This window comes from Notechis scutatus, chromosome 13 (assembly GCF_049901735.1).
Source record: "Notechis scutatus isolate UNSWTSFEM ecotype Mainland chromosome 13, rNotScu1.2, whole genome shotgun sequence".
NCBI lineage: Eukaryota > Metazoa > Chordata > Lepidosauria > Squamata > Elapidae > Notechis > Notechis scutatus.
The window spans coordinates 13786018-13812808 of record NC_142021.1 but is presented as its reverse complement, the minus strand read 5'-3'; the positions used below and the strand labels follow the sequence as shown (position 1 = coordinate 13812808).

The following is a 26791-nucleotide window of genomic DNA, read 5'->3' as shown; positions in this document are numbered from 1 at the left end:
GAGCCAAAGCCAGTCTTTGGCAAAGGGGGCTGGAGAGGCAGCAAAATTGGGGATGCCATTGGAGGGACAAAGGCCAGCAGAGATGATAATGTGACTACATTTTGAGTACAGCAGAATAGCAGCCCCTGGCTGACTGTGTGGCTGACCTGGAAGACAGGTTGGGCCAGGATTGGCTGGGAAGAAGCTAGCAGAGTCTCGCATAAGCACCGGACCAGGGTAGCAAACTCACAGGTGGTGACGTGTCTGCAAAAACCCTGAAGTCGGAGTTGATGCACCATTTTTATATTTGTATATTTATAATCCATTTTGTCTTCCAAAGAAGATCACTTAAATATGAGCCAACAGTGTGTGACAGCAGCCAAAAGAGCTAATACAATCCTTGGTTGTATAAACAGAGGCATAGAATCAAAATCACATGAAGTATTCATGCTGCTTTGTAAAATCTTAGTAAGACCACACCTGGAATACGGCATCCAGTTTTGGTCACCACATTGTAAAAAAGATGTTGAGAATTTTGGAAAAAGTGCAGAGAAGAACAACAAAGTTTGATGAAAGGCCTGGAGACAAAAACATATGGAGAATGGCTGCCGGATTTGGGTAGGGCCAGTCTAGAGAAAAGAAGGGCAAGGGTGACCTGATAGAAGTCTTCTAATATTTGCGGGGCTACCACAAAGAAGGGGAGGGCTCAACCTATTTTCCAAAGGCCAGAAAGCAACACAAGAAGCAGCGGATGGAAATTATTAAAGGAGAGAAGCAACCTGGAATTAAAGAGGAACTTCCTAACAGTATAAGGACAATCAACCAGTGGAACAGCTTGCCACCAGAAGTTGTGAATGCTTCATCACTGGAGGATTTTAAGAAGAGACTGGGCAGCCACTTGCCTGAAATGATATAGGTTCTCCTGCTTGTGTAGGGGGCTGGACTAGAAGACCTCCAAGGTCCCTTCCAACTCTATTCAGATTGATTGATTTCATTGGAGTGGTGAGGGACTAATGTCCATTTGTCCAAGGGCTGTGCTGAGCTCTGGCAGGACTGAGCAAACTCCATGGCTTTGCGTGGTGCCGGTCGATTTCGGGGTCAGGGCATGCGAAGTGTCCCTTGAAGCTGCCCTCCGAAGCCTCCGGGTGGGATTGTGCCATTCCCCCTCCTCTTGCCTGTCTTTGGAAAAACTGGATAATAACCAACTAACCTTCCTCAAACTCCTTCACGGATGCACTAACCCAGAGGACTCTGAACTTGGCCCCTTTAAGACTGGTGGACTTCAACTCCCAGCAGAGCCGGCTGGAGGATTTTGGGAGTTGAAGTCCACAAGTCTTAAAGGGGCCAAGTTTGGGGTCCTCTGCACTAACCACTTCCTTAACTCCTCCTCTGCATGCGTCCTCGTTGCCCTGGACTGATGGAGGCTGCCCACCAGGTGCCAGGGAGCTGTAACTCTCCACTCATCAGCAGGGTAAGTATGCCACCTTCCCTCTGGTGGACCTTGTGCCATCCCTGCTGGGTTGCCTTCCCTCATTTCTCCCACCAGCCCCTTTCTCTCTCTGCTCCAACTAACTCAGCCTCTAATCCTGCCTCAATGCCTCTCTCCAAAGCTGGTTCCCGACCCTTTGGGAGGCGTTGGGCAAATTTCCCTTTGCTGCCCCCCTTGCAGGAGGAGCTCTTTTGGGGGGGAGCCCAGGTTTTGAACTGACATTTTCCCCGTGGATGCAATGGCCCGAATTGGCAACCTGAGGCTTATGGGGGCTCCTGGGAGACGTAGGTCACCTTCCCTGCCCCGCCCTTTGCAACCTGCAAGATAAAAGCTTTAAAATAAGATCTGGAAAAGTGGGGAGGTGGAATTGATCGTTTGCTGCACAACTTCAGCTTGCAGTCCATGCTGGAGGCTGTCTAAACCAGGGGTGTCAAACTCAAGGCCCGCGGGGGCTCCTGCCAGCAAGCGTGGGGCTTGGGAGGGCTCCCCTGGGCCCCATTTTCCCTGGTGGAGGGCTAGCAAAACAACCTAAAAACAAAACCAAAGGAGAAATCTTTCCCCTTTTGCATTTGAGCATGCAAGAAGGGTACAGGAAAGGGGAAAGAGGAAAGACAAAGAAAAAGAAGGGAAGATGGGAAGAGAGCAAGGAGGGAAAAAGAAGGAAAGAGAGAAAGGAAATGGCAGTGAATAGAACTAGCCTGCAATACTATCTTTTAACCACTGCGCACCATGGAAGGAAGGAAGGAAGGAAGGAAGGAAGGAAGGAAGGAAGGAAGGAAGGAAGGAAGGAACTGGGAAGTGGTATATAGACTTATATACCACTTCCCAGTGCTTTCCAGCCCCCTCTAAGCAGTTCTCAGAGTCAGTCTCTTGCCCCCAACAATCTGGGTCCTCATTTTACCGACCTTGGAAGGAGGGAAGGCTGAGTCAACCTTGAGCTGGTCGGAATTGAATTAATGGCAGTGGGTAGAACTAGCCTGCAATATTACCTTCTAACACTGCGCACCATAGAAGGAAGGAAGGAAGGAAGGAAGGAAGGAAGGAAGGGAGGGAGGGAGGGAGGGAGGGAGGGAGGGGATTATAATGAGAGTGAGGGAGGGTCTGAGGGAAGGCCCACCTTAGTACTTGGCCACCACAGGTGCCCCCCGCTGACATGAGTGATATCGAGCTGGCAACGCCCCACCCACCCACCGACCCCGGTATAAATCATGGTGAACTAGCCAGGATGTGGATGTTTCTTTGTGTCCTCCTGGTTGATTTCTCTCCAAGCCAAAAACCCCACAGCAAAATCTCCAGGTGTGGGGAGGGGAGGGGATGGGATGGGGGAAGCCCCTGGAGCCCCCTTACCTTCTTCTCTTCTCTCTCCCTGCAGCCGTCTGCGAGGGCAACTTCACCTGTACCAACAACGAGGTGTGTGTGAGGCCCAACGAGTGTCGCTGTCGCCATGGCTATTTTGGGGCCAACTGCGAAACCAGTAAGTGTGGGAGCATCCTCCAGACTGGGGAGGGCGGGGAGGGGGAGCAGGGGGGGGGAGAGGAAATATGGGCCACCATCTGGGGCCAGAACCCCCCCTGTCCCATCCAGACCAAGAGTTCCCACTCATGCAGCATCCAGATTTGAGAATTCCCAGCTGTCCGGCAGAGAAGATAAATGAGGAAGGGAGGCGATGATATTCGATTTAATATCTCATCTTTTTAACCTTGTTTTTGGGTGTTGCTTGTGGGCTTCTCAGAGGCCAGAGGCTAGGAAGACCTCGGTTCAAATCCACCCCCATCCCAGGACCCTCACTTGGGGTCTCCAGGTCTGTCACCAACGTCCCACCTTGCTGTGCCACTTCCTTCCGTTCTCAGAGGAAAGGCTATGAGAAAGGGAAGGGTTTTATTAACCAACAAAACAGGATAGTTTCAGTGCAAACTTGGCAACTTTAAGATTTGTGGACTTCAACTTCCACAATTCCCCAGCCAGTCATGGTGACTGAAGAATTCTGGGAGTTAAAGTCCACAAGTCTTCTGTGATGACCCGGGGCACAAAGGCAACACAACCAGAGAATAAGAATCAGTTCCTTTCTTAGCTCCAACTTTGCCTCCAATGACCCGGTTATCTTCCCGTCTGGAGAAAAAACTCTCCCACGAACTTGCAACAGTCTTTGGCTGCAGTTATTCCAGTCCAAATGTTGTAAACTGAAAACTTTAAACTATAAATCCAACAGGGTAAAATAAGGTAATAAATCTGGCAGAGCAAGATGCAGAGTTCCAGAAATAAAGTAACATGGCAGTAAATGAAACCAGTTAGGAGGATGCCAGGAACTCGGATAATAGCAGCCGACACAAGATAAACTCAACGTTTGTTCCCAACAACCATCCCTCCTATCTGCCTCTCCTTTAAACTCCCTCCCCAGGTGTGTCTTGTGAAGGGAATCAGGGCCCTCTCCTCCCCCGCAAGCCATGCAACCCAGGTTGCTCTCTTCTCCATTCTTCCCTGTGCCCTAGGATGAAGAAGAGGTGTGCCTTGGTCTTCCTCTGAACCTGCTCTCCCTTGTTCTACCTTTTTCCTGATCTGCCCAGCCTGACTTTGCCCTTCCCCAGTTTCCTCCACAGCCAACAGAACCACTCTCCTGCTCCCTGATGGCTGTTCATCTCCCTCCTCGGATTCAGACCCCGATGGGGGCATGACATCTTCAACCTACCGAGTTTGGAGGCACCTGCTTTAAGTGCAAAGAAGATTTTCTAATAAATGCAATTTGTTGACTCTGAGTGCAAGTGGCAACTCCAATCCAATTTACTTTCCCAATTTAAATTTATTAAATAGAAATGTAATACATAAATAAATCAATTTACTAGTAGCATTTCGAGGCTGACTCAGCCCCAGAGGACCTTTCCCTCTGTGATTTAAATCTCATCTTTCAATTTAATCAAAGACCCGTGGGACTGAATGATAATGAAAATATCAAATCCCAAACTGAAATTTAAAAAAGATCTAAAATGAATGTGGTACAGAAATTAATTAAGCATTAAGCCACGGTGGCTCAGTGGTTAGAAGGCAGTACTGCAGGCTACTTCTGCTGACTGCCAGCTCCCTACAATTGGGCAGATCGAATCTCACCAGGCTCAAGGTGGACTCAGCCTTCCATCCTTCCGAGGTCAGTAAAATAAGGACCCAGATTGTTGGGGGCAAAAGGCTGACTCTGTAAACCGCTTAGAGAGGGTTGTGAAGCCCTGTGAATAATAGCAATATGGGAAGCAAGACCCTCCATAGTGCTCACCTGCTCCTCTCGTCCCCTGCAGAGTGTCCCCGCCTCTTTTGGGGCCCGGATTGCAAAGAGCTGTGCAATTGCTATCCCAACGGGCAGTGTGAGGACGTGACGGGCCAATGCACGTGTAATGCCAACCGCTGGGGCCCCCGGTGCGAGAACGTCTGCCTGTGCAAACACGGCAAGTGTGACCAGAAGACGGGCAAGTGCTCCTGTGAGCCGAACTGGTGGGGCCCCCTGTGTGCCAACGCCTGCTACTGCAGCCTCAACTCACAGTGCGACCAGAAGACCGGCCACTGCCTCTGCCAGCCAGGCTGGTGGGGCCGCACCTGCAACAACCAGTGTGCCTGCAGCACCTCACCCTGCGAGCAGTTCACGGGGCGTTGCCAGTGCCGCAGCCGCACCTTTGGCCCCCGCTGCGACCGCTACTGCCAGTGTCATATGGGGAAGTGCAACCAGGTAGACGGGACCTGCACCTGCGAGCCAGGCTACCGGGGCAAGTTCTGCCGCGAGGCCTGTCCGGCCGGCTTCTATGGACAAGGCTGCAGGCGACGGTAAGCAGGAGCCCCTTTTGGGGGTCTCCCCCCCCCGGGATTTGGAGAGGCTCACCTCGTGCCCGGCCCCCTTTGCGCCTTTCCTCAGAACAGTTCAGGGCAGCGTTTCTCAATCATGGGCACGTGTGTGTTTTTTAAACAAATTTTATTAATTTTCAAAGACAATACACAAACAAACAAAACATAAAACATAAAAACATAAAACATCTTTTCTGAAAGCTGCTTGATCCCAGGTTACATCTCTTCATACAGACACAAGTTTAAATTCATGTTCATTTTATATACCATTCCATATCTTATTACCATTTTACGTTTTCTATGTAGCTTCTCCCCTCTTTTGAACTTTCTTAGTTTTATTTTATTTATCTCATCTCAGTTCTGATCATTATACTTATTATTCTTTGTCTGTTCTGTTTCCAGCTATCTATTTATCTTTTCTCTTTAAACAAAATTTCTCCTGTACACTAATTGGAGTATGACGCCTTTATCTCTTTCCCCTAAATTTATAACACTTAGTATAGTACATAGCTTCCATTGGGATTCTGTTTAGTACATTCTAAAGTTACACATTATATTTTAAAGAAAGAAAAAAATTGTAAATATGTAATATAATTAAAACAACAATCCATACCAATTCAAATCTATCATTAATATTAATATTCATTTGAATCTTAAACATTTTACACATTACTTTTCTATTGAATATCATACTTTTATGGGAACACTTATAAGCTTTCCATAGTTATTTCCCCCCCCCCACTTCACACCACTTGTATTTTAAATCATTGTATCATTAAAATATTCCCATTTCTTCCTACTTCAATTCTCTCATTTATTTCATTGCCTTCCTTTTATTCACAAAAATTTCACTAAATTACACTGAATATTTTACCCCATTTTTTGATCACATGTTGTTTCCAATTTTCTAACATTATTTCTAAGTACAAATATAACAATACAATCTTATGTACCTTTGCAGAATCCCTTTTTGAATTAAATTTTTACCCATTATCTCTAAATGAATCTTGTTTCTTTACATCTTGCTCCACACCATTGAAGCTTTTCATCCCTTCCTTCCTCCCTTGCTTCTTCTTCTCCCTGCCCTTTTTACCCCCTTGTCTCTCCACCTCCCTTTTCCTCTACTGTATTCCCCCTTTCTGTTGTTTTCTAACATTATATCCACTTTTCACCTTATTTTTCTCCTTTTTGGTTGTTTTTTTAAGTCTTAAAGTCTCCTTTTTCTTTTCCTCCTTCTCCCTTTCTTCCCCAAATAAAGTTAACTTGTTCATCAAAGATGGCTTCTTCTTTGTCCAAATCATCTTGTTGCGCAGTCAGTTTCTCATAGGTGCAAATCGCCATTTCTAGGAATTGAAAAAGAGAGCCAAGAGAATCCTTCCCTTCTTGTTCCTCTTCTTTGTATTTTTTTAATTCAATTTTCAATTCATCCACAAGTGATGCCATTGTAGAGAGAAATATTTTTTTTCAAAACAACCACCCAAGTGTTTTTAGTCCTTCAAAGATAATTTCCAAAAGTCCCAAAGTCACCAAACAGTCCAAATAAGCTGTTTCTTTTAGCACTTTCTTCTTTCTTCACTTTCTCTTTCTGGGGTTACTGTTTAGTTGCAAAATTCCAGTTAAAATGTATCTTTTAGAAGTCTTGTTAGTATTTAATGATTCTTTAAAATTCTAGGCAATCTCCTCCTTGCTTCCAAATCCTGCTCCAGTTCTTTTCCTCTCCCTTCCCACTTACAACAAAAGAGAATTTTTTTTTCTGTTTGCTGTCAACGTTAGGAAGGAGAGTGAAAAAAATAGAACTTTCCCTTTTAACTTCCATTTGCCGCTTGTAAATCTCTGGGAATGATGTATCTTTTGCACGTTTTAAGTTCCAGGGTACCTTCCTTGTTGCTTTGTCCCGGTCAGCAAAAAAACTTTCACTTCTTCTTAACTCCTCCTGCACTTTCTTTTTCCGTCTGAGCGCTTCTTTGTGACGGCCATTTCTGACCGCCGCTCTACCGCCTTCGGAAAAGGGAGTTTAGCCATCTAGGGAAGAGAAGTGCAATATCTCTCGACCCTGCCAGATCCCCCCTATCTTCACCACCTTCTACAGAGGTGGCTAGCCCTGAAGCCAGATGGCTCAGGGCACTCCAGCGGCGAGCGCAGGCAGAAACCAGGCACAATCGCAGATTCCTGCCTGCCCCGAAGCGCTGCAAACCGGAATCATGGGCACGTTTAAGAGGGGCAGACTTCCACTCCCATAATTCCCTAGTTGACCATGCTTGCAAAAGTTGAGGAATGGCATCCTGGACTGACCAGCAGACCCTCACATGATCTTCCCAGAAAGTTTGTGCAAGAACCAGTCTCTTTATCAAAGTTCAGCCCTGCTTCTTCTTCTTCTTGTGCCCTATCCGTCATCAGACGTTGACCATCATGTTGGCGGTCCTATTTTTATCAACAGCTGCATGAAAAAGTGCCGTTGAGTTTTATCCAGCCCCTTGGATTTTGAAGCCATGATGTTCTTCTTCTGCCTGGACCTTGTTTGCCTTCAATTTTCCCTTGGAGGATTAAGTGAAGGATGCCGTATTTTTCTGGGTGTCGTATCACATGTCCGATATAGTCTAACTTTCACTTTTTAATGGTTTTCATGATTTTCCTTGGCTTTCCCAGAGCTAGGGTAGGGCTTCGCTAGCAGCAGTGGCTCTTCTGTCCCAAGGATCGGCCCACAGATTTCCACTGCTCTCCTCTCCTATACCTTCTGTGCATCTGCACATCAGGCACTGTACCTAGCTGTTCCTCCTCTTCCTCACCAGCCACCTCCAGACCTGGTGACTGTTGACTCTCCATCTGAGGACTGGCGGATGGCACAGGCTCCACTTCTGTCTCTTTCTCTGCCAGCTCCATTCCCTCTTCCCCCTCGGAGCTCCCAGGTTGCCTTGATGCGGACCCTGACTCCCATGCCTCCGCCTCCTCCTCTGATTCGATTGTTGGAGGATGGCGGCTGACAAGCCAAAACAGGTTGCTGCCTAATCCTGTGGCCTTCATACGCTCTCTGCTCTACCTTCGCAGGTGCGGTCAGTGCAAGGAGCTGCAGCCGTGTACAATTGTGGATGGCCGTTGCCTGGCCTGTGAAGCTGGTTGGAATGGCACCAAATGTGACCAGATCTGCTCTTCGGGCTTTTACGGGGAGGGCTGTGAGCAGATCTGCCCCCCCTGTAAGGATGGCCACACCTGCAACCATATCAACGGGAAGTGTTCTCACTGCAACCCGGGCTGGATTGGAGACAGGTAAGTAGCTGATGCCCCTGAGTACCAAATATTGTCCTTAATAGTATCTTGTCTCTGGTCTGTTGTTGCCTCTTCCCTTTGCAGCCCTTGGGGTTGCACACACGTGACATATGTGCGTTTCAACACATGTGCATTTTGGGTTCTAGATTATCACCTCAAGGCGCTCAGCCTTTATTTGATACCAGATTAATCCATTGCTTCTTCTTCAGAACCTGGTACTCTTAGCCCAAATTGCCAGATCCATTATTCAAGGGCCTCCATCTTCTTAGAATTAGAATAGAGATGGAAGGTACCTTGGAGATCTTCTAGTCCAGCCCCCTGCTGAAGCATGAATGACAGGAAGCGAGCTTCCTGTGATCTTCTCGGCTGTCCTCACCACTCTCTGTAGGGACTTTCTTCTTTTTTTCCCCAAATTTTATTGGTTTTTAAAAACAAACATAAACAAACAAAACATAAAAACATCAAGCCATCTTCCATATGTATACATACAGTGTGCCGGTTGGTTTACAAATTGTTTTGTGCTTCCATTTCGCAGTATTCAATTACAATTACATTACATATAATCTCATATTGTCAATCAACAATTAAATACCTTAGTATCATTATTAATCAATCATTTGACTATACTTTTATTCATTCATGTTTTACAAGATAACCATAATTTACTTAGATCTTATAACAGTTCATATTACCTTTCCAAATCTATCCTAAAATCTTTTTGTAGATATAATAAGAAAGAAGTACATCTTTGTATATTTATTATTTTTTAAAAGTCTACATAATTCATTACTGTATTTTATTGTCTAACCATTGATAGAAAAGCTCCCAAATTTTATAAAATTGTTTATCCTCTTGTTCTCTAATTTCAAACGTCAATCTACTCATTTCAGCACATTCCAATATTTTCTTAATGATTTCCTCCTGTGATGGTATTTTCTCATTTTTCCAGTTTTTAGCAAATACAATCCTAGCCGCTGTTAATACATTTACAATCAGGTATTTCAAGTCTTTACTATATGTTTCAGGTAAAATTCCCAATAAAAATATCTCTGGTTTCAAGTCTATGTGTTTTTTTGTCATTTTTCCAACCACATGTGGATTTTAGTCCAGTATTTTTTAGCATCCGCACAAGTCCACCACATATGGTAATATGAACCAGGTGTCTGATGACATTTCAAACATTTTTCGGATTTATTCTTGAACATTCTTGCTATTCTTGTCGGGGGGAAATGCCACCTGTAAAACATCTTATACAAATTTTCTTTATATGCTGTTGACATTGTCATTTTATAATTTTGAGACCACAATTTTTGCCATTTCTCTCAATCAATCCCATATCCAAAATTCTTCCCCCAAGCAATCATAGTTTCTTTAACTTGTTCTTCTTCTAATGTAATTTCTAATAAATATTCATACAATTTTTTAATCACCTTTTCATCAGTACCTGTCAAAATCTTATCTAAGTCAGTCAGTTTATCATAGAAACCCTCTGTTTTAGAATCTTTATCATACCTTGAATGTATTTGCGCATATGAAAACCAATTCATCTTTATACCTTGTTCCTCTAGTTTTTGCATAGATTTAAGTTCACCCTTTTCATTCAATATTTCACCATATCTAACCGTTTGTTCCTTTTTGTATATTATAGGATACGAAAATGCTTCAATAGTCGATAACCAGACTGGAATTTTCAAATAACATTGTCTTTTAATCTTCTCCCAGTTTAACCACAGAGACTCCCGTATATAATGTCTTCTAAAATACCCCTGTGTTTTAGTTCCTTTGTACCATAAAAAGCATGCCACCCCAACAACAAATCATGTCCTTCTAATGTCAACAATCTAGTATTTCTTAGTGTTATCCATTCCGTAACCCACATCAGATTTGTAGCTTGGTAGTACAACTCCCAATTAGGCAAACCAAATCCTCCTCTAATTCTAGCATCGTGCAAAAGTTTTAACTTTATTTTCGCTTTCTTACCTTGCCATATATATTTCAACACAATTTTATTTAAATCTTCAAAGTAATCTTTTCCAAGCCTAATTGGAATTGTTTGAAACAAATATAAAATTCTGGGTAATATATTCATCTTGATTGTTGATATTCTCCCTATTAGTGACAGTTGTAAGTTTTCCCATTTCGCCAAATCTAGCGCTATCTGCTGTTTAAGTTTAATATAATTATTCTCTTTTAATGTACTACATCTTGCTGTCAAATATATCCCCAAGTACTTGATCTTATTCGTGACCTGAATTTTCAATAGGTCTGCCAGTTCTTCCTTTTGTCTTAATAGCATATTCTTTGTCAAAATCTTTGTCTTATCTTTGTTTATTTTCAAACCAGCCACCTTTCCATATGTCTCTATCTTTTCTATCAATTTTGATGCTGTTTCTAAAGGCTCTTCTAAGATGAAAACCAGATCATCCGCAAATGCTTGCAGCTTTAATTCTTCCTTTTTGATTTTCATTCCTTTTATATTCTTTTCATCTCTAATATTTCTGTTTAGCACTTCCAAAATTAACACAAACAACAAAGGTGATAGTGGGCACCCTTGTCTTGTTCCTTTTCTTATATTAATAGAGTCTGTCAGTTCTCCCTCTATCATTACCTTTGCCGTCTGCTTATGATATATAGCTTCTATTGATTTAATAAATTTTCTAGCGAAGCCCATCTGTTCCAGCAGTAATAACATGAATCGCTAATTCACATTATCAAATGCCTTCTGTGCATCTAGAAATATCAGAGCCATTTGTTTTTCAGGATGTGCCTCGTGGTATTCCAAGGTGTCCAAGATTACTCTCATATTGTCTTTAATTTGTCTTTAATGAAATCCATTTTGATCAGAATGGATAAAATTATTTAAATATTTTTTAAGTCTTTCTGCCAATGTTGAAGCAAAGATTTTATAATCTGCATTTAGTAGGGAAATGGGTTTATAGTTCTTAATTTGTAATGGGTCGGCCTCCTCTTTTGAAATAAGTGTAATATAGGCTTCTGACCATGATTTAGGTATCTTCTTCTTTAACATAACTTCATTCATAACTTCTAGCAATGGAAGATTCAACAATTCTTGTAATGTTTTATAAAATTCTGCCGGAAGTCCATCTGGGCCTGGTGCCTTTCCATTATTTTGCTTCTTGAGTGCTTCAGTTAACTCCATCATCGTTATATTGCTTTCTAACATTATTTCAATCTCTTTAGGTATCTGAGGTAAATTAGCATTCTGTAAGTACTGTTTGACTCTTTCCTCATCAATATTCTCTTGCATATATAATTTCCCATAGAAGTCTCGAATGATTTCCTTCTTCTCTTTGCTACCATGGCAAACTTGGCCTTGGTCATCTATTAATTGCAATATTTTCCTTGATTCTTTCTCCTTTCTCAATTTGTATGCTAACCATCTACCTGGTTTGTTTGCGTCTTCAAAGTAGTTCTGTTTAGCACCTCTAATTTTCTGTGCTAATTCTTCTTTTTTTATTTGACCCATTTTGTGTTTAATTATATCCATTTTTAGCTTGATGTCCTTTTTCTGTGGCATTTTCTGTAGCTCTTTTCAAGTCTTTTATGCTCATCCTCTAGGGCCTTAGAGGCTAATCTTTTCATAGTATTCCTTTTCCTTATATAGTCTATTATCAAGCCTCTAACATATGCCTTCATTGCATCCCATACATTCTGGATTGATGTATCTTCTTTTTTGTTTTCTCCAAAGAAAAAGGCCAATTCTTTCTCCATCCGCTGTGTGAAGTCTTTTTCCTTTAAAATAGTATTATTTAACGTCCATCTAGATCTTCTTTTTTGTCCTTTCCATTTAATTGTCATTGGATTGTGATCTGCCCAAGTACTTGTTTCAATATTTATTTCTTGAATGTTAGATATTAATTCTGTTGACATCCATATCATATCTATTCTGGACCATGATAAGTGTCTATTTGAATAGAAGGTGTATTGTTTAGTTTTAGCATTTCTTTCTCTCCATGTATCTTTTAAGTTTATTTCATCTACCATTTAAAAAAAATATTTAGGGAGAGTCTTTCTGTTTTGGTTTATTGTTTTCTGTGCTGTATAGTCCAATTTATTGTCTACAATTCCATCATAACTATATTAGCATAATCCAATTCAATTATTTTCATATGTAATTTTTTGTAGAATTCTTCTTGTTTGTCATTCGGAGCATAAATTGCAATCAGGAGTGTTTTCATATTATTGTCCACTATTTCCACCATTAGTATTCTTCCATCATCATCGGTATAAATCAATTTTGCTGGGGTGGTCTCTTTAATATATAAAACCACTCCTCTTTTCCTACATTGAGTCAAGGAAGTAAATATTTTCCCTAATTTTGGCTCTACCAACAATTGTTCATATTGTTTTTTAATATGTACTTCTTGTAGACAAATTATATCAAATTTTAATTTCTCTAATTTATGAAAGGTTTTCCTTCTTTTAACGGCTGAGTTAAGTCCATTTATATTAATTGTAATCAATTTTTTCTCTTCCATGGTTATATTTTATAGTTAGGTTTAGCAGCTCTCGTAGATCTTGGTTCATGTTGTTCTTTGGCTTCCACCTTTCCACCACTGCACCTTCTTCTTTTTCAATCGCCATTTGGCAGTCCTCTTGGAATTCAGTTAGTGAGATCTCTTTTTCTGCCTCTTCCTCTTTCCTTCCAAAAAATTCTGTATAAAATAATTCCGCTTTCTCAATTGAGTCAATTCTATGTCTCTATTCTTGCCATGTGAACATTAAACCTTCTGGAATCAGCCATCTATAATTCACCTCTTTTTTAAGTAGCATTTTAGTCAAGAATCAATATTCTCTTCTCATCTCTCTCACTCTTCTGGGTATTTGTTTCAAGACCACAATCTCCTTGTCTTTGTATTTCAATGTTTTCTCTTTTGCCACTTGCAATATTTGCGTTTTAATGGCTTTCTTTGTAAATCTAATGTGAACTTCACTTGGTAAGCTATTTCTCATCGCATATCTTGTGAAAACTCGATAAACCTCATCTATTCCATCCATCATCTTCTCTTGAGTTATTTCCAAAGCTTCAGCCAGTATTTCTATCATTATCTCAGCTAGGTTTTGTCCTTTTTCTTCCTCTACGTTTTGGAATCTAAGATAGAATTCTGATCTATCCATCTCCCATCTCAACATACCACTTTTATCTTGTTCAACCACCGTTAATCTATTATCAATATCTCTAATCTTCTTGTCTCTTTGTTTATCTTCTTCTTCAATCTTTTGGAATGTCTCATCATACTTCAACATCATTTGTTGGATGTTCTCCACTTTTTCATCGGTTTTCCCTGTTCTTTGTTCAATGTTCTCTGTTCTTTGTTCAATATTCTCTGTTCTTTGTTCGATGTTCTCTGTTCTTTGTTCAATGTTCTCTATTCTCTTTTCAATATTCTCTGATCTTGCTTGAATATTTTGAATTCCTTGCATAATCATCTGCAGAGTCACTTTTTCTTGTTCTTTTTCTTGCTTTAACATTGTCTGTATTGAACAATACAGATGGTGGAGAGGAAGACGTAGAAGTTGAAGAACCTGGAGCTGTAAATTTCCTACTAATTTTAAACAATTCAATATCTTCAGGTTCTTCTAAACCTTAATCCAATTGTGAAGTAACCAATTATAGTTCAAAATAAAAATAGTAGAAAAAAGAAGCCCAATAATAATAATAATAATAAAAAGGGAGGACAAAATTTCTTCAGGTTCTTGTATACCTTAATCCAATCAATAGTTAGATAAAGAAAAAGACTTAAGAAAAAAAAAGGAAAAGGAAAAAAAGGAAAAGGAAAAATTCTTCAGGTTCTTCAACACCTTAATCCAATTGAAAGGTCTCAAATAGAAAAAAGTGCATAAGAATAAACCAGAAAGGTAGATGAAAAAACAAAAATACCAGGAAAGAAAAAAAGGCTTTTAAGGCTTTCCCTTTAAAATAAAAAGCAAATGTAGAGATTGGACTTCCAAAAAAAAGAAAGAAAGAAAGAAAAACAAAGACAAGCTCCAACGAAGCCAAAAACCCAAATAGTTATTACAAAAAAAAAAGATTAAAAAATACAATAAAGCTGGTGAGAAGTGATAGCACAACTTAGGAAAAGTAAAAAGGGCACACTGCACTTTGTTTAATTATCCAAGGCTCTTATTATAACTCTCTTCTCCTAAAACTTATCACCTTTTCCCCCCCTCGGTTTCAACACCAGACTCCAGCTGTTGATAGAAACCCAGAAGAGCACCTGCAATAATACTCTCCCATGCTGTTCCCTCTATCTTATCAAATAGCAATGTCCTTGAAAAAGAGTCTCAGTTCTTTCTTTCTCAGCTTTGTCTGGTCACAGGGAAATAGAATATTTTCAAGCCTCTAGTTGGCAGTGTTACAAAGTTTCTTTGCTCTCACTTTCCCCCTCCTTTTCCGAGCAGGATATAATAAGAATTAATAAAAAAAGAAAAAGATATTTTTTAAAAAATGAAATAACTAAAGGGAGCCTCTAGCCTATAATATTACAAAATCAAAAAGGAGAAGAAAAAAATAGATATAAATGAAAAAACCAGTCCAGTTTCAAAATACAAGATCATATATAGAAGATCCAGCAATGAGAAAAACAGAACAAAACATTACTTTGGCATTCCTGTTTAAAATCGCTGCTTAATCACTTGTCAAAACTTTTACAGATTCTTTCTTTTCCTTAGGGTGTCCTTTCAGATCTTAGAATAAAAAAAAAGTTCTCACCAAACTGGCACACTCTCTCTTTCTGCTCTCTTCCGTTTCGGAGCTGTCCCAACTTCAGCAGCTTTAATGGCTGCCTCTTTGCCGCTGGCAAGAAGAGCTTCTCCTGGATCTGCCAGGGACGTTGCGGTATCCCTGGGATCGACAGGATGCGCTCTTCACTTTCACCATCTCTTCGGGACGGTTTAGATCCGATAGGACCATCCAGGAGCAAAGATATCGGCAGCGATCTCAGACCTCCGAGATCGCATGCCGTATCGTCACGACGCCAGCTCTACTGTAGGGACTTTCTATCGGAGGCACTGCAGCCATCAAACCAAACAGAGAGGCAGTTTGTTAAAACGCTCTCAATCGTGCCTCTGTAAAAAGTGGGCAGAAGAGAAGGAGAAAGAGGTGCCCTCCTCATCCGATGCAGAAAATGCAGGCACCAGTTTGCACGCATCCCCAAGGACGACGTGTGGAGAGACCTGTTCAGATTGTTAATTATCTGCACCCCCAGATACGTAATATTGTTGCATCTTTTGATACTGAGTGGGGAATGACTATGTAGACTCTTTCTAAAATCTAAAATGCCCTGGGCTCCTGCAGCCAGCACCACAAAGCCAACCCCTGGATGGAGCCCAGTCTCCACTACCCTGTGTTTGTCTTCTTGTCCTTTTCCCAGGTGCGAGACCAAATGCCGCAACGGGACTTACGGCGAGAACTGTGCCTTCGTCTGCAGCAGCTGTTTTAACGGGGAGTGCCACTTTGAGACCGGGAGGTGCCTCTGCCAAGCCGGGTTCCACGGCATGTTGTAAGTGGCTGTCACATGGGAAGACCTCACCCCCACCCCACCCCATCCCTACCCCCCACCCTACCCTGTCTGCCTCTGGGCTTAGCCAAGGAAGCTGAAATACATCTGCGGTCTTGCTTGCTGAAGCAAAGCCAAATGGATTCCAGCAATCACTCTAATTAAATCATGATTCTCGAGCCAAACTTCAAAAAACTTCAAAGGATTCATTAGAGGCGACATGCTGGCACTGCCCTGTATGACGCCAACTCTGGCATACATCATTTACAGTTCCCTGTGACCCTGTTTCTCTCTCTCCTCCCGGGTGTGTCATAAAGCAAATTCTCCAACTGAGCACTTTCACAGGCTGAGTGTCATCAATCACGTTCTCCAATTAAATATATTAGCGGGCAAAAGCTGTGGTAGTTTAGTTAGAATCTTTTAAAGATAAAGAGTTGGAATGTACTTTCGATTTCAAACTGCTGCACTGTTCTTCCAGATTTCCTTCCTCCCCCCCCCCCTCTTTTTTATGGCAACTACTGAAACAGGCATAGGAATGTTTTATGAGTTGACATTTATGCTTTTCTTAAGACTAAAAAATTACATTTCTGACTTGTCGCAGGTTCCTCTTCCTTTTACAACAAGGTGATCTGTGTTCTTTAAGGAAATCAACCAACGCAGGAGTGCCCCGTTTCCTGTTGGGTCCTCCTTGCTAAAGGGACACTTAGATCTGGGTTTGCAACAGTGTTTCTCAACCTTGGCTTGAAGCTTCAACTCCCAGAATTCCCCAGCCAGTCAGGCTGGGAAATAAATCTAAGACAAGTAGTCCTCCACTTACAACTACAATTGAGCCCAAAATGCATGTTGCTAAGTGAGACATTTGTTAAGGGAGTTTTGCCCCATTTTATGACGTTCCTTGCCACGTTTGTTAGATGAATCACTGCAGTTGTGAAATTTAGTTGCATGATCGTTAAGTGAATCTGTCTTCCCCACTGAGTTTGCTTGTCAGAAGGATGCGAGAGGGAATCACTTGACCCCCGGGATCCCACAACTGTCATAAATATGAATCAGTTGCCAAGCATCCAAATTTTTGATCACATGATCATGGGGGATGCTGCAATGGTCATAAGTGTGAAAATGGGTTGTAAGTCACTTTTTTCAGTGCCATTGCAACTTTGATCACTAAGTGAACTGTTTGTAAGTCGAGGATTACCTGTATAGACCCAGTGGAAGCAGGCTGACTGGGGAATTGTGGGAGCTGAAGTCCACCCAATTTTAAGCTGTGGAGGTTGAGAAACACTGGTTGAGAGATTAGCCAGTCCGATTAAATAAGCAGAAGATAGCATTTTACACACTTTATAAAAGTCTTATTCATGCATATTCCTATATGATAATGTTGGCACTGGAGAGAAAATGGAGGCTGGCAGCTGACTGGAAAGATGGTTTAATGATGAACAGAACCACCAAGCACGTGTGGTTCTGGGCAGCTGACCACATGGAGTTGAGAGTAGGGGGGGTGTTTATACCTTCTCTGGGCTTTGCACTTCAGTTTCCTGTTCCTGAGCAAGGACATGTATTATATTGGTTGTTGTAGGGGTCATGTAGGGGTCATAGCTGGCTCTATCAGTTGCCTGAGCTAAGTTTGGTTGAAGTTTGGAGGGTGATGCAATGTCCTTAGGAGATTGTGCAATGAGATGAGCTCTTAGTGGGTTGATCCTATTATGTCCTGAAGGGTCATGTCTTAAGCCCTTCATCCTGGAGCTGAAGGTATTTTGTTTTGTAGATAGGCTGGCCCAGTCTTTCTTAATGGGCACAAAATATCTTTTAAGATTTTTGAATTTCTCTTTTAGGGGAAATATAATATTCTGCCTTTTTAATATTTCCTAAAATATTTCATTCTTCTAGGAGAGAAGTGGGTGCTAACTTTCTACAATAATGAGGTGATTTCTCAATCTCAGCAGTTTTTATTTGTGTGGATTTCTGCTCCCAGAATTTCTCAGCCAGCTTGCTTCCATTGATTCTAGATCAAAATAGCTGCTTCTTTTAATTCAGAGTCAGCAATGGTCAATTCCTATGCAGGCCCCCCAGAACCTCTTTGAGACAATATCCTGCTTGGGTTTGGAGATGATGAAATACTTTGAAGGAGCAAAATGTGTGTCCCAGCCCTGCAAAGGGCTAGTGCACCCTTGTCATTTCTTTAAAAGAAAAAATATTTCTTCCATTTCTTTCTAGTTAAGGACAAAGAGTAGGTAGGATCTTAAGTTTTTCCTCTTCCCCAAAGAGAAATTTATGATCCTACCCACTCTCAAAACAGAGTAGCCTTTAAAAAATACCAAAACAGCATCTTCTTTTTTTCAAATATGTTTTTATTATTTTATACAATACATTTCCTTTCTATGTTGAGCAGTGTGCTCTCTAGGTGTCCAAGATGTTAATATACAAACATCATTATTAATATATATGTGTGTGTGTGTGTGTGTGTAATATATAAACAAATATGACAACATCAATCATATTATATTATCTTTCATTATAATGTTGATTATATAACTGTCAGAAATATTTATTCATCTGGTTTTCTTTTGCCTATAAAGCATGTTTCACCTAATCCCACTCCTCTAACCTCAATATCTATCATGTAACCATTTATAGAATAGTTCTCATGTTATGAAGTAATCCGAATCTTCTTTTCCTTTAATTTTTAACCTATCCATCTCTGCACATTCCAGAATTCTTTTGATTATAAGATGGTCTGCGGGGATTTCTGGGTTTTTCCAGCTGTGCATATGCAATCCTAGAAAACATCATCTTCTGGCTGGCAGAAAGTTGTCCCCTTATGGCTGAAGCACAAAATCTTCGTTTCCTGACATCCACAATTCTTTAGTTTAGCAGAAAAGGGACATCCTGGCTACTTCGTCGTGTTTAGCCATGGCATGCTTCTTCAAGACAAAGCTTATATTTATTATCCTGGGAGGTGCGGGGGGGGGGGGTGTTCCAACAAATTCTTTCTGTGTTTTTGGCAAAGAAAGCTGACTTCTCCTTCTGGGTGAAGAAGGGGATCTTTCTACCCACTGTTTCTTTTCTATTATATATGTAAAACAGAATTCTTGCAAGCTTAGGCTTCTCTTTGTGTTTTATTCCGCAACATCTGCTTTCCCAACCTGGGGCACTCATCAGTGTGTTGGGATTAAAATTCACATCATTCTCAGATGGACTGCAGGATGCTAATCAGCTCCAGATTAGTTTGTGCTAAACTTCTAAAGCATTGCTTCTCAACTTTGTGGCGAGTTTTAAGTTAGGTGGGCTTCAACTCCCAGACTTCCCCACCCAGTTAGCAGATTAACAGAGGTAGAAGGGACCTTGGAGGTCATCTAGTCCAAACCCCACCACCACCACCATTTCTGACAGATGGCAGTTCAGTCTCTTCTTGAAAGCTTCCAGTGGTGAAGCTCCCACAACTTCCGAAGGCAACTTCTGTGCTATGGCTTGATTGTTCTCACTGCCAGAAAATTCCTCCTTATTTCCAGGTTGAATCTCTCCTTGTTCAGTTTCCATCCATTATTCCTTGTCTGGCCTTCAGGTGCTTTAGAAAATAGCTTGACCTCTCTGTGGCAGCCCCGTAAATATTGGAAGACTGCTATCCTGTCTCCCCTGGTCTTTCTTTTCCCTAGACTAACCAAGCCCAGTTCCTGCAACTGTTCATCATATGTGTTAGTCTCCAGTCCCCTAATCATCCTGGTTGCTCTTCTCTGCATTTTTTCGAGAGCCTCAACATCTTTTTTATAGTGTGGTGACCAAAATGGGATGCAGTACTCTAGGTGTGGTCTTATTAAGGCTTTATAGAGTGGTATTAGTAACTCCCTTGATCTTGATTGTATCTCTCTGTTAATGCAATTTAGGATTGCATTGGCTTTTTTGGCTGCTACTGCACACTGCTGGCTCCTATTTAGCTGGTTGTCCACTAAGACTCCAAGATCCTTCTCACAGTTCCTGCTATTAAGCCTGGTTTCACCCAGTTTAGATATGTCCTTTTGGTTTTTCTTGCCTAAGTGTCAGACTTTATTGGGTTGTTAATAACTGGCCCCAGGATCTATGAAGAAGACAGAAGCAGCTTCTGGATTTAGTTCAGAAACAGGTTCCAGCATCCACGAAACCTCATTGCAGTTCTTGAAGCCATCTTGGGCCACAATTGCTGAAAAGTCTCGGTTCCTGTGATTGCAAGAATGGTGGAATGGGTATCCCTGTTCCCTATAAAACTAACATCAAAACAGTCCTTGATATTGTTGCCAGATTGGAGGATATGAGAGTTGTCCTTTAATTGGCCCTTAGACATCATTAATCATCTGTAATCAACCCCCAAAGCTGGAACATTTTCCAACTATGTCTTGTCCTTTCTCCCTCCCTCCTTCCTTCCTGCTTTTTCTTTCATCCCTTCTTCCTTTTTTTTTTGCAGTTTCCTTCCTTCCTCTTGCACAGCTTCTGCTGAGTTCCAGGCATCCCTGTGAAACACATTTGGCGCATTTGTAAAACAGGTTGTGGGGGGAGAAAGAGAGACACATCTGGATTTTCTTCCTTGGGAACTCAGGTGTTGTGGCATGCGGTCCCCATACATTGCTCCGGTCAAACTATGAAAGGACTTTTGATGCAGATGGGGGGGAAGCCCTGGGACATGCTAAAAATAGGTTTGGTGGGGAATTTATCCTTGTGGCTTCTGGTAGATGAGTGTGCTCTTCCCAGTCTGTTGGGAGGGATTGCATGGATTTGTTTGTGCCCTCAGAAAAGCTTTAGTCCACCCGAACTTTTTTAATCAAAGAAAAGCCATCACATATAAAGACATCATAAATGAGGAAGGAGAATTAAAATCAAGGCAGGAACTAAAAGATCAACGAAGTAGAATTGGAATGGTGGGCTTACCTGCAAGTCCAATCAAGATATAGACAAGATACGAAAGAATGGAGGATCAGTAGACAGCCTATGATATTGGAGAAAATATTACTTGGATCAGAGGACAAACTGATAAGGAAAATCTACAGATGTTTATTGGATTATAAGCTGGAGCAGGTAAAAGAAACAATGTTGGCATGGGCAAAAATTTTGGGGCATGGTATCAATTTGGACAATTGGCAAACTTTATTGGAAAGAAACAAAAAAAAATTGCCCACATCGTATAAGGAAAACCTATATAAAATGTTTTATAGGTGGCATCTTCCTCCAGCAAAATTGTCTAAAATGTATCAAAATATATCACCTAACTGCTGGAAATGCTAGGGTTCATATACCACATATAGTGGAAATGTAGAAAAACCCAGGAATTTTGGCAGAGAATTCAGAGGTGGCGTGAGGAGATGGTAGGACATAAAGTGGAATATAAACCAGAATTTTTTCTTCTTGGAATATAAACCAGAATTTTCTTCTTCTTGGAATTATAACAGAAAAATACAACAAAGAAGAAGTCTATTTAATAATACATGTGATTACGGCAGCAAAACAAACCTTTGCTCAAAAGTGGAATGATAAAGAAATTCCCGATGAAAATGATGTAATAAAAAAGATATGGACATGTGCTGAGGTGGATAAATTAACTTTAGAGCTGAAATATAAAGACAAGATAGAATACTATAAAGTATGGGATAAATTCTATCAATGGTGGGGGAAAAGGAAGGATCTAGAATCAAAAGAGATAGGGTTGGCAGAATGTATGACTAGAATTGGAAACTATTGCATAAATGTTATATTTGTTTATTTATTTATTTATTTATTTAGTCAGGCGATTGTAAGATAACAGATATAAGTATAAACATAGTTATGAATACATGAAATGGATACATATAAGAAAAATTAAAAAAGAAACAATAGGATAGGGACAGTAGGGACGTTGGTGCGCTTATGCACGCCCCTTACAGACCTCTTAGGAAAGGGGTGAGGTCAATAGCAGACAGTCTAAGTTTAAAGTTTTTGGGGTTTGGGGAAGAAACCACAGAGTCAGGTAGGGTATTCCAGACATTGACCACTCTGTTGCTGAAGTCTTATTTCCTGCAATCAAGTTTGGCGCGATTAACCTTGAGTTTATATCTATTGTGTGCTCTTGTATTGTTATGGTTGAAGCTCAAGTATTCATTGATAGGTAGGACATTGCAATGTATAATTTTATATACTATGCTTAGATCGGACTGAAGGTGGCAAAGTTCTAGGTTTTCTAGGTCTAGAATTTTGAGTCTGGTGGCATAAGGTATTCTGCAACGAGTAGAGGAGTGGAGAACTCTTCTTGTGAAATATTTCTGGACTTTCTCAACTGTGTTAATATCAGATACGTAATGCAGGTTCCAGACTGATGAGCTGTATTCAAGTATTGGTCTAGCAAATGTTTTGTATGCTCTAGTTAGCAGTGTGATATTACCAGAGAAAAATCTACGTAGGATTAGGTTAACAACTCTTAATGCCTTTTTGGCTATGTAGTTACAGTGGGCTCTAGCACTTAGATCATTAGAGATGAGAACTCCAAGGTCCTTGACAGAGTTTGGATCATCAACAAGGTCTTGACTATTCAGCTTGTATTTTATTTTCTGATTTTTTTTTGCCAATATGTAAGACAGAGCATTTATTTGTTGAGTTTTGAAGTTGCCATTTGTTTGACCATTCTGATACATAGTCGAGGTCTTTTTGAAGGGTAGCAGTATTGTCGGTGGTGTTGAATAGCTTTACATCATAGGCAAAGAGAACGCAGTTGCTCTTAATATGGTCACAGAGGTCATTTATGTAGAGTATGAAGAGAGTTGGTCCTAGAACACTGCCTTGGGGGACACCACTGTTGACAGGTACAGAATTTGATAAGACGCTTCCAATTTTGATCATTTGTTGTCTGTTTGACAGGAATGTTTCTATCCAGTTATGCAACTTTCCAGAGATACCATAAGATTTTAGTTTTAGAAGTACTTTGTTGTGTACCACTGAATCAAAGGCTTTACAGAAGTCTATGTAGATTGCTTTGCCCTGATCGAGTTGTGTAGTCCATATGTTTTTGCAGTGTGCAGATGTATAAATGTAGATATGTATATAAAATATGTATTCTATGCCATAATATGTATGACAATCAGGATTGTCGGGACGATCACACCATGTCCAATGTTTTTAATGATTTACTTAATAAAATTTTGAAGAAAAAGGAAAAGAAAAGCTGAAAGTTGGCTTAGGCAGCGTTTCTCAATTGTAACAACTTTAAGATAGGTGGACTTCAACTCCCAGAATTCCCCAGCCAGCAATGTTTCAAGCTGCCAAGACCGAGAAATGCTGGTTTAGGGGGGGCTACAGAATGTTTCAGCCCTCCCAAGATGATTCTCATAGCCCTTCACAGGTTGGCAGTGTGAGCCAGCTTGGTGCCAGGGTGCCTGCAGGTCGGCAGGACATGGCATCCAAATATGCTCTTTGGAAAAGAAAAAAAAGAGCATAAAGTGGCTGAAACCTCACAGAGGTTGCTGAGCCTCCCAGAGCTCGTCATTCTTGCCTGAAACCATCAACTGTGCAAAAAGTACGAAGATGCAAAATTCTGCAGAACTGCAAACTCTCAAACGAGTCTCCAAATTGAAAACAGTACGGCAGGCAGGAAACACGTTCCTTTGTAAGCCGGCCAGCTTGCAGCTGCTGTGAAGAGCCAGGAAGCTTCTGGGCCAAACCAGCACATGGCCCTGAGGAGGGCAGGATCTGAGCCAAGGAAAAAAACAACCTCCCGAGGTCCAAGAGGCATCAGCATTCCTGGGAGGATGGGATGGCCAAGCCTCCGCCCGTTGCTGCTTATGGAGAGTGAGCCCCCTCCAGCCAGTTTGACTCCTTTCTTCAGGGTTAGCTCACTCATCGGGTGGGAGTTAGGGATGGATTTCCAAAAGGGATTGCAGACTACAGGAGCCATTTGCACCACTCAGGTGACCCTGAGGACACAGATAAACCTCCAAGTGGCCTCAACAACCCTCTAAAAGGACGCAAATGACCAGGTGTCTGTAAGGAGTATAAATCCTTCCATTCCCCACCATCCAGTCAGAGCTGAAGAAGCTTCTTGGGTGAGAAGCAAAACGTCTTCAAATAAAAAAACTCAAGAAAGTCCAGTTGCCTCCTGAAAAAGCATCTTTGGGACAACCATGACTTGGGTGACTGAGAATATCTACAGACTTTTAGCCATACAGTTTGGGATGAACCCCCTTGGAATGGTGTGGGAGTAGGAATGGATTTCCAGAGGGGGAAATAATTGAAGACTACAGGAACCATTTGCAGTACTCAGGTGACCCTGAGGACACAGATAAGCCTCCAAGTGGCCACAATGACCCTCTAAAAGGACGCAAATGACCAGCTGTCTGTAAGGAGTATAAATCCTTCCCTTCCCCACCATCCAGTCAGAGCCGAGGAAGCTTCTTGGATGAGGAGTGAAACGTCTTCAAAGGAAAACCAGAAACTCTTGAAAAAAGCACCTTTGGGACGGCTGGTGAAAATCCTCAGCCAGGCTCTCAGGCGTTAATGATGGACTGCCACCATAAAACCGCTTAAACCCATCCCTGGGCTAGTGAGTGGCAGGAACAGGTGGACTTACGACCACAGTTTCTATTTCTAAGCAAGAGGGTTGTGAGCCACTCTCTGTTTTATGACCTTTTTTGGCCACTGTTGTTAAGCGAACCACATATTTGTTAAGTAAATCCGGTTTCCCCCTCCCCCCTCTTGATTTTTCTTGTCGGAAACTGGCTGGGAAGGTTGCAAATGATGATGGGACACGGTGACCATGGTAAATAGATGCCAGTTGCCAGGTGCCCACATTTGGAAAGGCTGTGACAGTCATAAGCACGAGGACCAGCCATAGGCCGCTTTTTTCCAGTGCTGCCGCAACTTCAAACAATCATTAAAGGAATGGCTGTAAGGCAAGGGCCATCTGTATCTCAGTTTAGAAGCCAGGCTAAGCCACAGCGCTCACTCATAAGAAGTTCCCACACTTGGACTACTAGCTTGGCGAGGAGTGGCTAGCTGTCAGGCCTGCCCCGTCTAGGTCGCTAGGAAAGAAAGACCCTCGACTCCATTGGGTTGAAGCGATAGGTTCTTTTACTGAGGATAGCTGGTGGCAGCAAACAGAAAGGTTAGATCTGTTGTGCTTTGCTGGCAGCATGTGCGGATGGCTGAGGTCTCGGACAGCGAGGACTCGGACGAGGGGCCTGCGTGTGAGGCAGGGATGGGGCCAGGACCATCAGGGAGTCCTGCCTTTGGAGATTGTGGGGGCTGGCAGCAGTGATAAAGAAGCCCCTGAGGAGCCTGTGCTCAGCGTGTGTGCGTGCAGGGCTGCTCAAAGGAAAAAGCACCTGCAGCAGCACGGGCAACTCAGGAGTAAGGCTTCAAGGTAATGGCCCTTCCCTTGAGAGATAAAAGCCAGCTGAGAATCCGGAGTTCTTTGCAGGAAGCAAAGAAGATTTTGCACTCAAGCCTTGTGGACGGTCGGAATATTTTGGTTGGTGTTTGGAGACTCTTTGTGTTTGAAATATTTCTTAGTAACTTTATCTCGTGTTCTTGGCAGCCTTGCACAACCTTGGCAAGGCTCGTTCTTATCAGAGACAATTAGTTGGAAACAGCCTTTTAACCGTGAAGGAACGGAATTTGTAAAGAATCATTAAAAGGTTTTGCTGTTACCTCTGTTTCATGTTTGTTTCCTTGGAACAAGGTTTGGGTCAGAACAAGATCTGAGGTTCCTGCGCAAAGCGTTACAATTTTTTCCTCTTCTGCCCGGCCCTCCCACCCCTCGACCAGTCTGTCACCACCCAATCGTTGTAGCCCAAAGGCATTTGGGGATTAGCTCGGTAGGTGCCACTTGGTGCAGTTCATTCTTTTCCCAGGCTCCACAGCCTTGAATCTTGGAACAGGCTACTTCTCACACCGTTCATTCTCTCTCTTTCTCCCTCTCTCTCCCCTTCCCACCCTCCCTCTCTCTCTCCACACACACACACACACACACACACACACACACACTCACACCCCTTGCCCATCTCTACCCTCTATGTGCCAAATAGCCTCCCTTCCTGTCCCCCCCTCCCCTAACAATTCATGACAGGATGCCAGCAAAGCACTAAACTGAAAGAGTTCATAAATTGGGCACATTGGCCCAAGGGGAGAAGGGAACCGTAAGCAAAGGTGGCCCAAGGGGCAGCTCTTATAGGTCAGAGGAGCACGTCCTTCCTGTGCTCAAAGTGCCACGTTTTTTCTCTTTTTAAAAAAAACTGCCCATTTTGGAGGAAAAAATTATATTGCAAGTCCATTTTTCACTTTAAAGAACCCAAATGTGGAAAATCATCCCACTTTAACAGCCAACAACGGCTGTTATGTCGGGGAATTACTTATTTTGACTTGGGCATCAAGGTAAAAGGTAAAAGGTGACCCCTCGCCCATACATGCCAGTCATTCCCGGCTCTAGAGGGGCAGTACTCATTGGTTCGCTCCCAGCTGGTCTTCGGAGCCAGGGATTCGCCCAAACCAGCAGAATCCCACCCCTGCTTACAAGTTGCATTTACAATTACTGCATCATCTCAGAGGTTACACGGTCCAAATTTGGCTGTTCAGCAACCGGCAAGTAGTTACGACAGTTGCAGAGTCCAGGGGTCAAAGGATCATCATATGTGACCTTTCCAGGCTGCTTAATTAACTTTAAATATTAACTTTCCAGCTAAGTTAATGGGGGGAGCCGGATTTGCTAAACGGCTGTGCGATTTGCTTAAAAATT

The 26791-nt window shown here is 42.0% G+C and overlaps 1 protein-coding gene across 1 annotated transcript in view; it reads left to right on the top strand.

Moving 5' to 3' along the window:
- LOC113422868 (scavenger receptor class F member 2-like) overlaps positions 1-26791 on the top strand; it is a 93684-nt gene that overhangs the window by 34087 nt on the left and 32806 nt on the right. Inside the window, 4 exon segments of the mRNA XM_087942821.1 lie at positions 2841-2942; positions 4753-5272; positions 8336-8554; positions 15949-16077. Of these exon segments, the coding sequence (XP_087798947.1) occupies positions 2841-2942; positions 4753-5272; positions 8336-8554; positions 15949-16077 (970 nt within the window).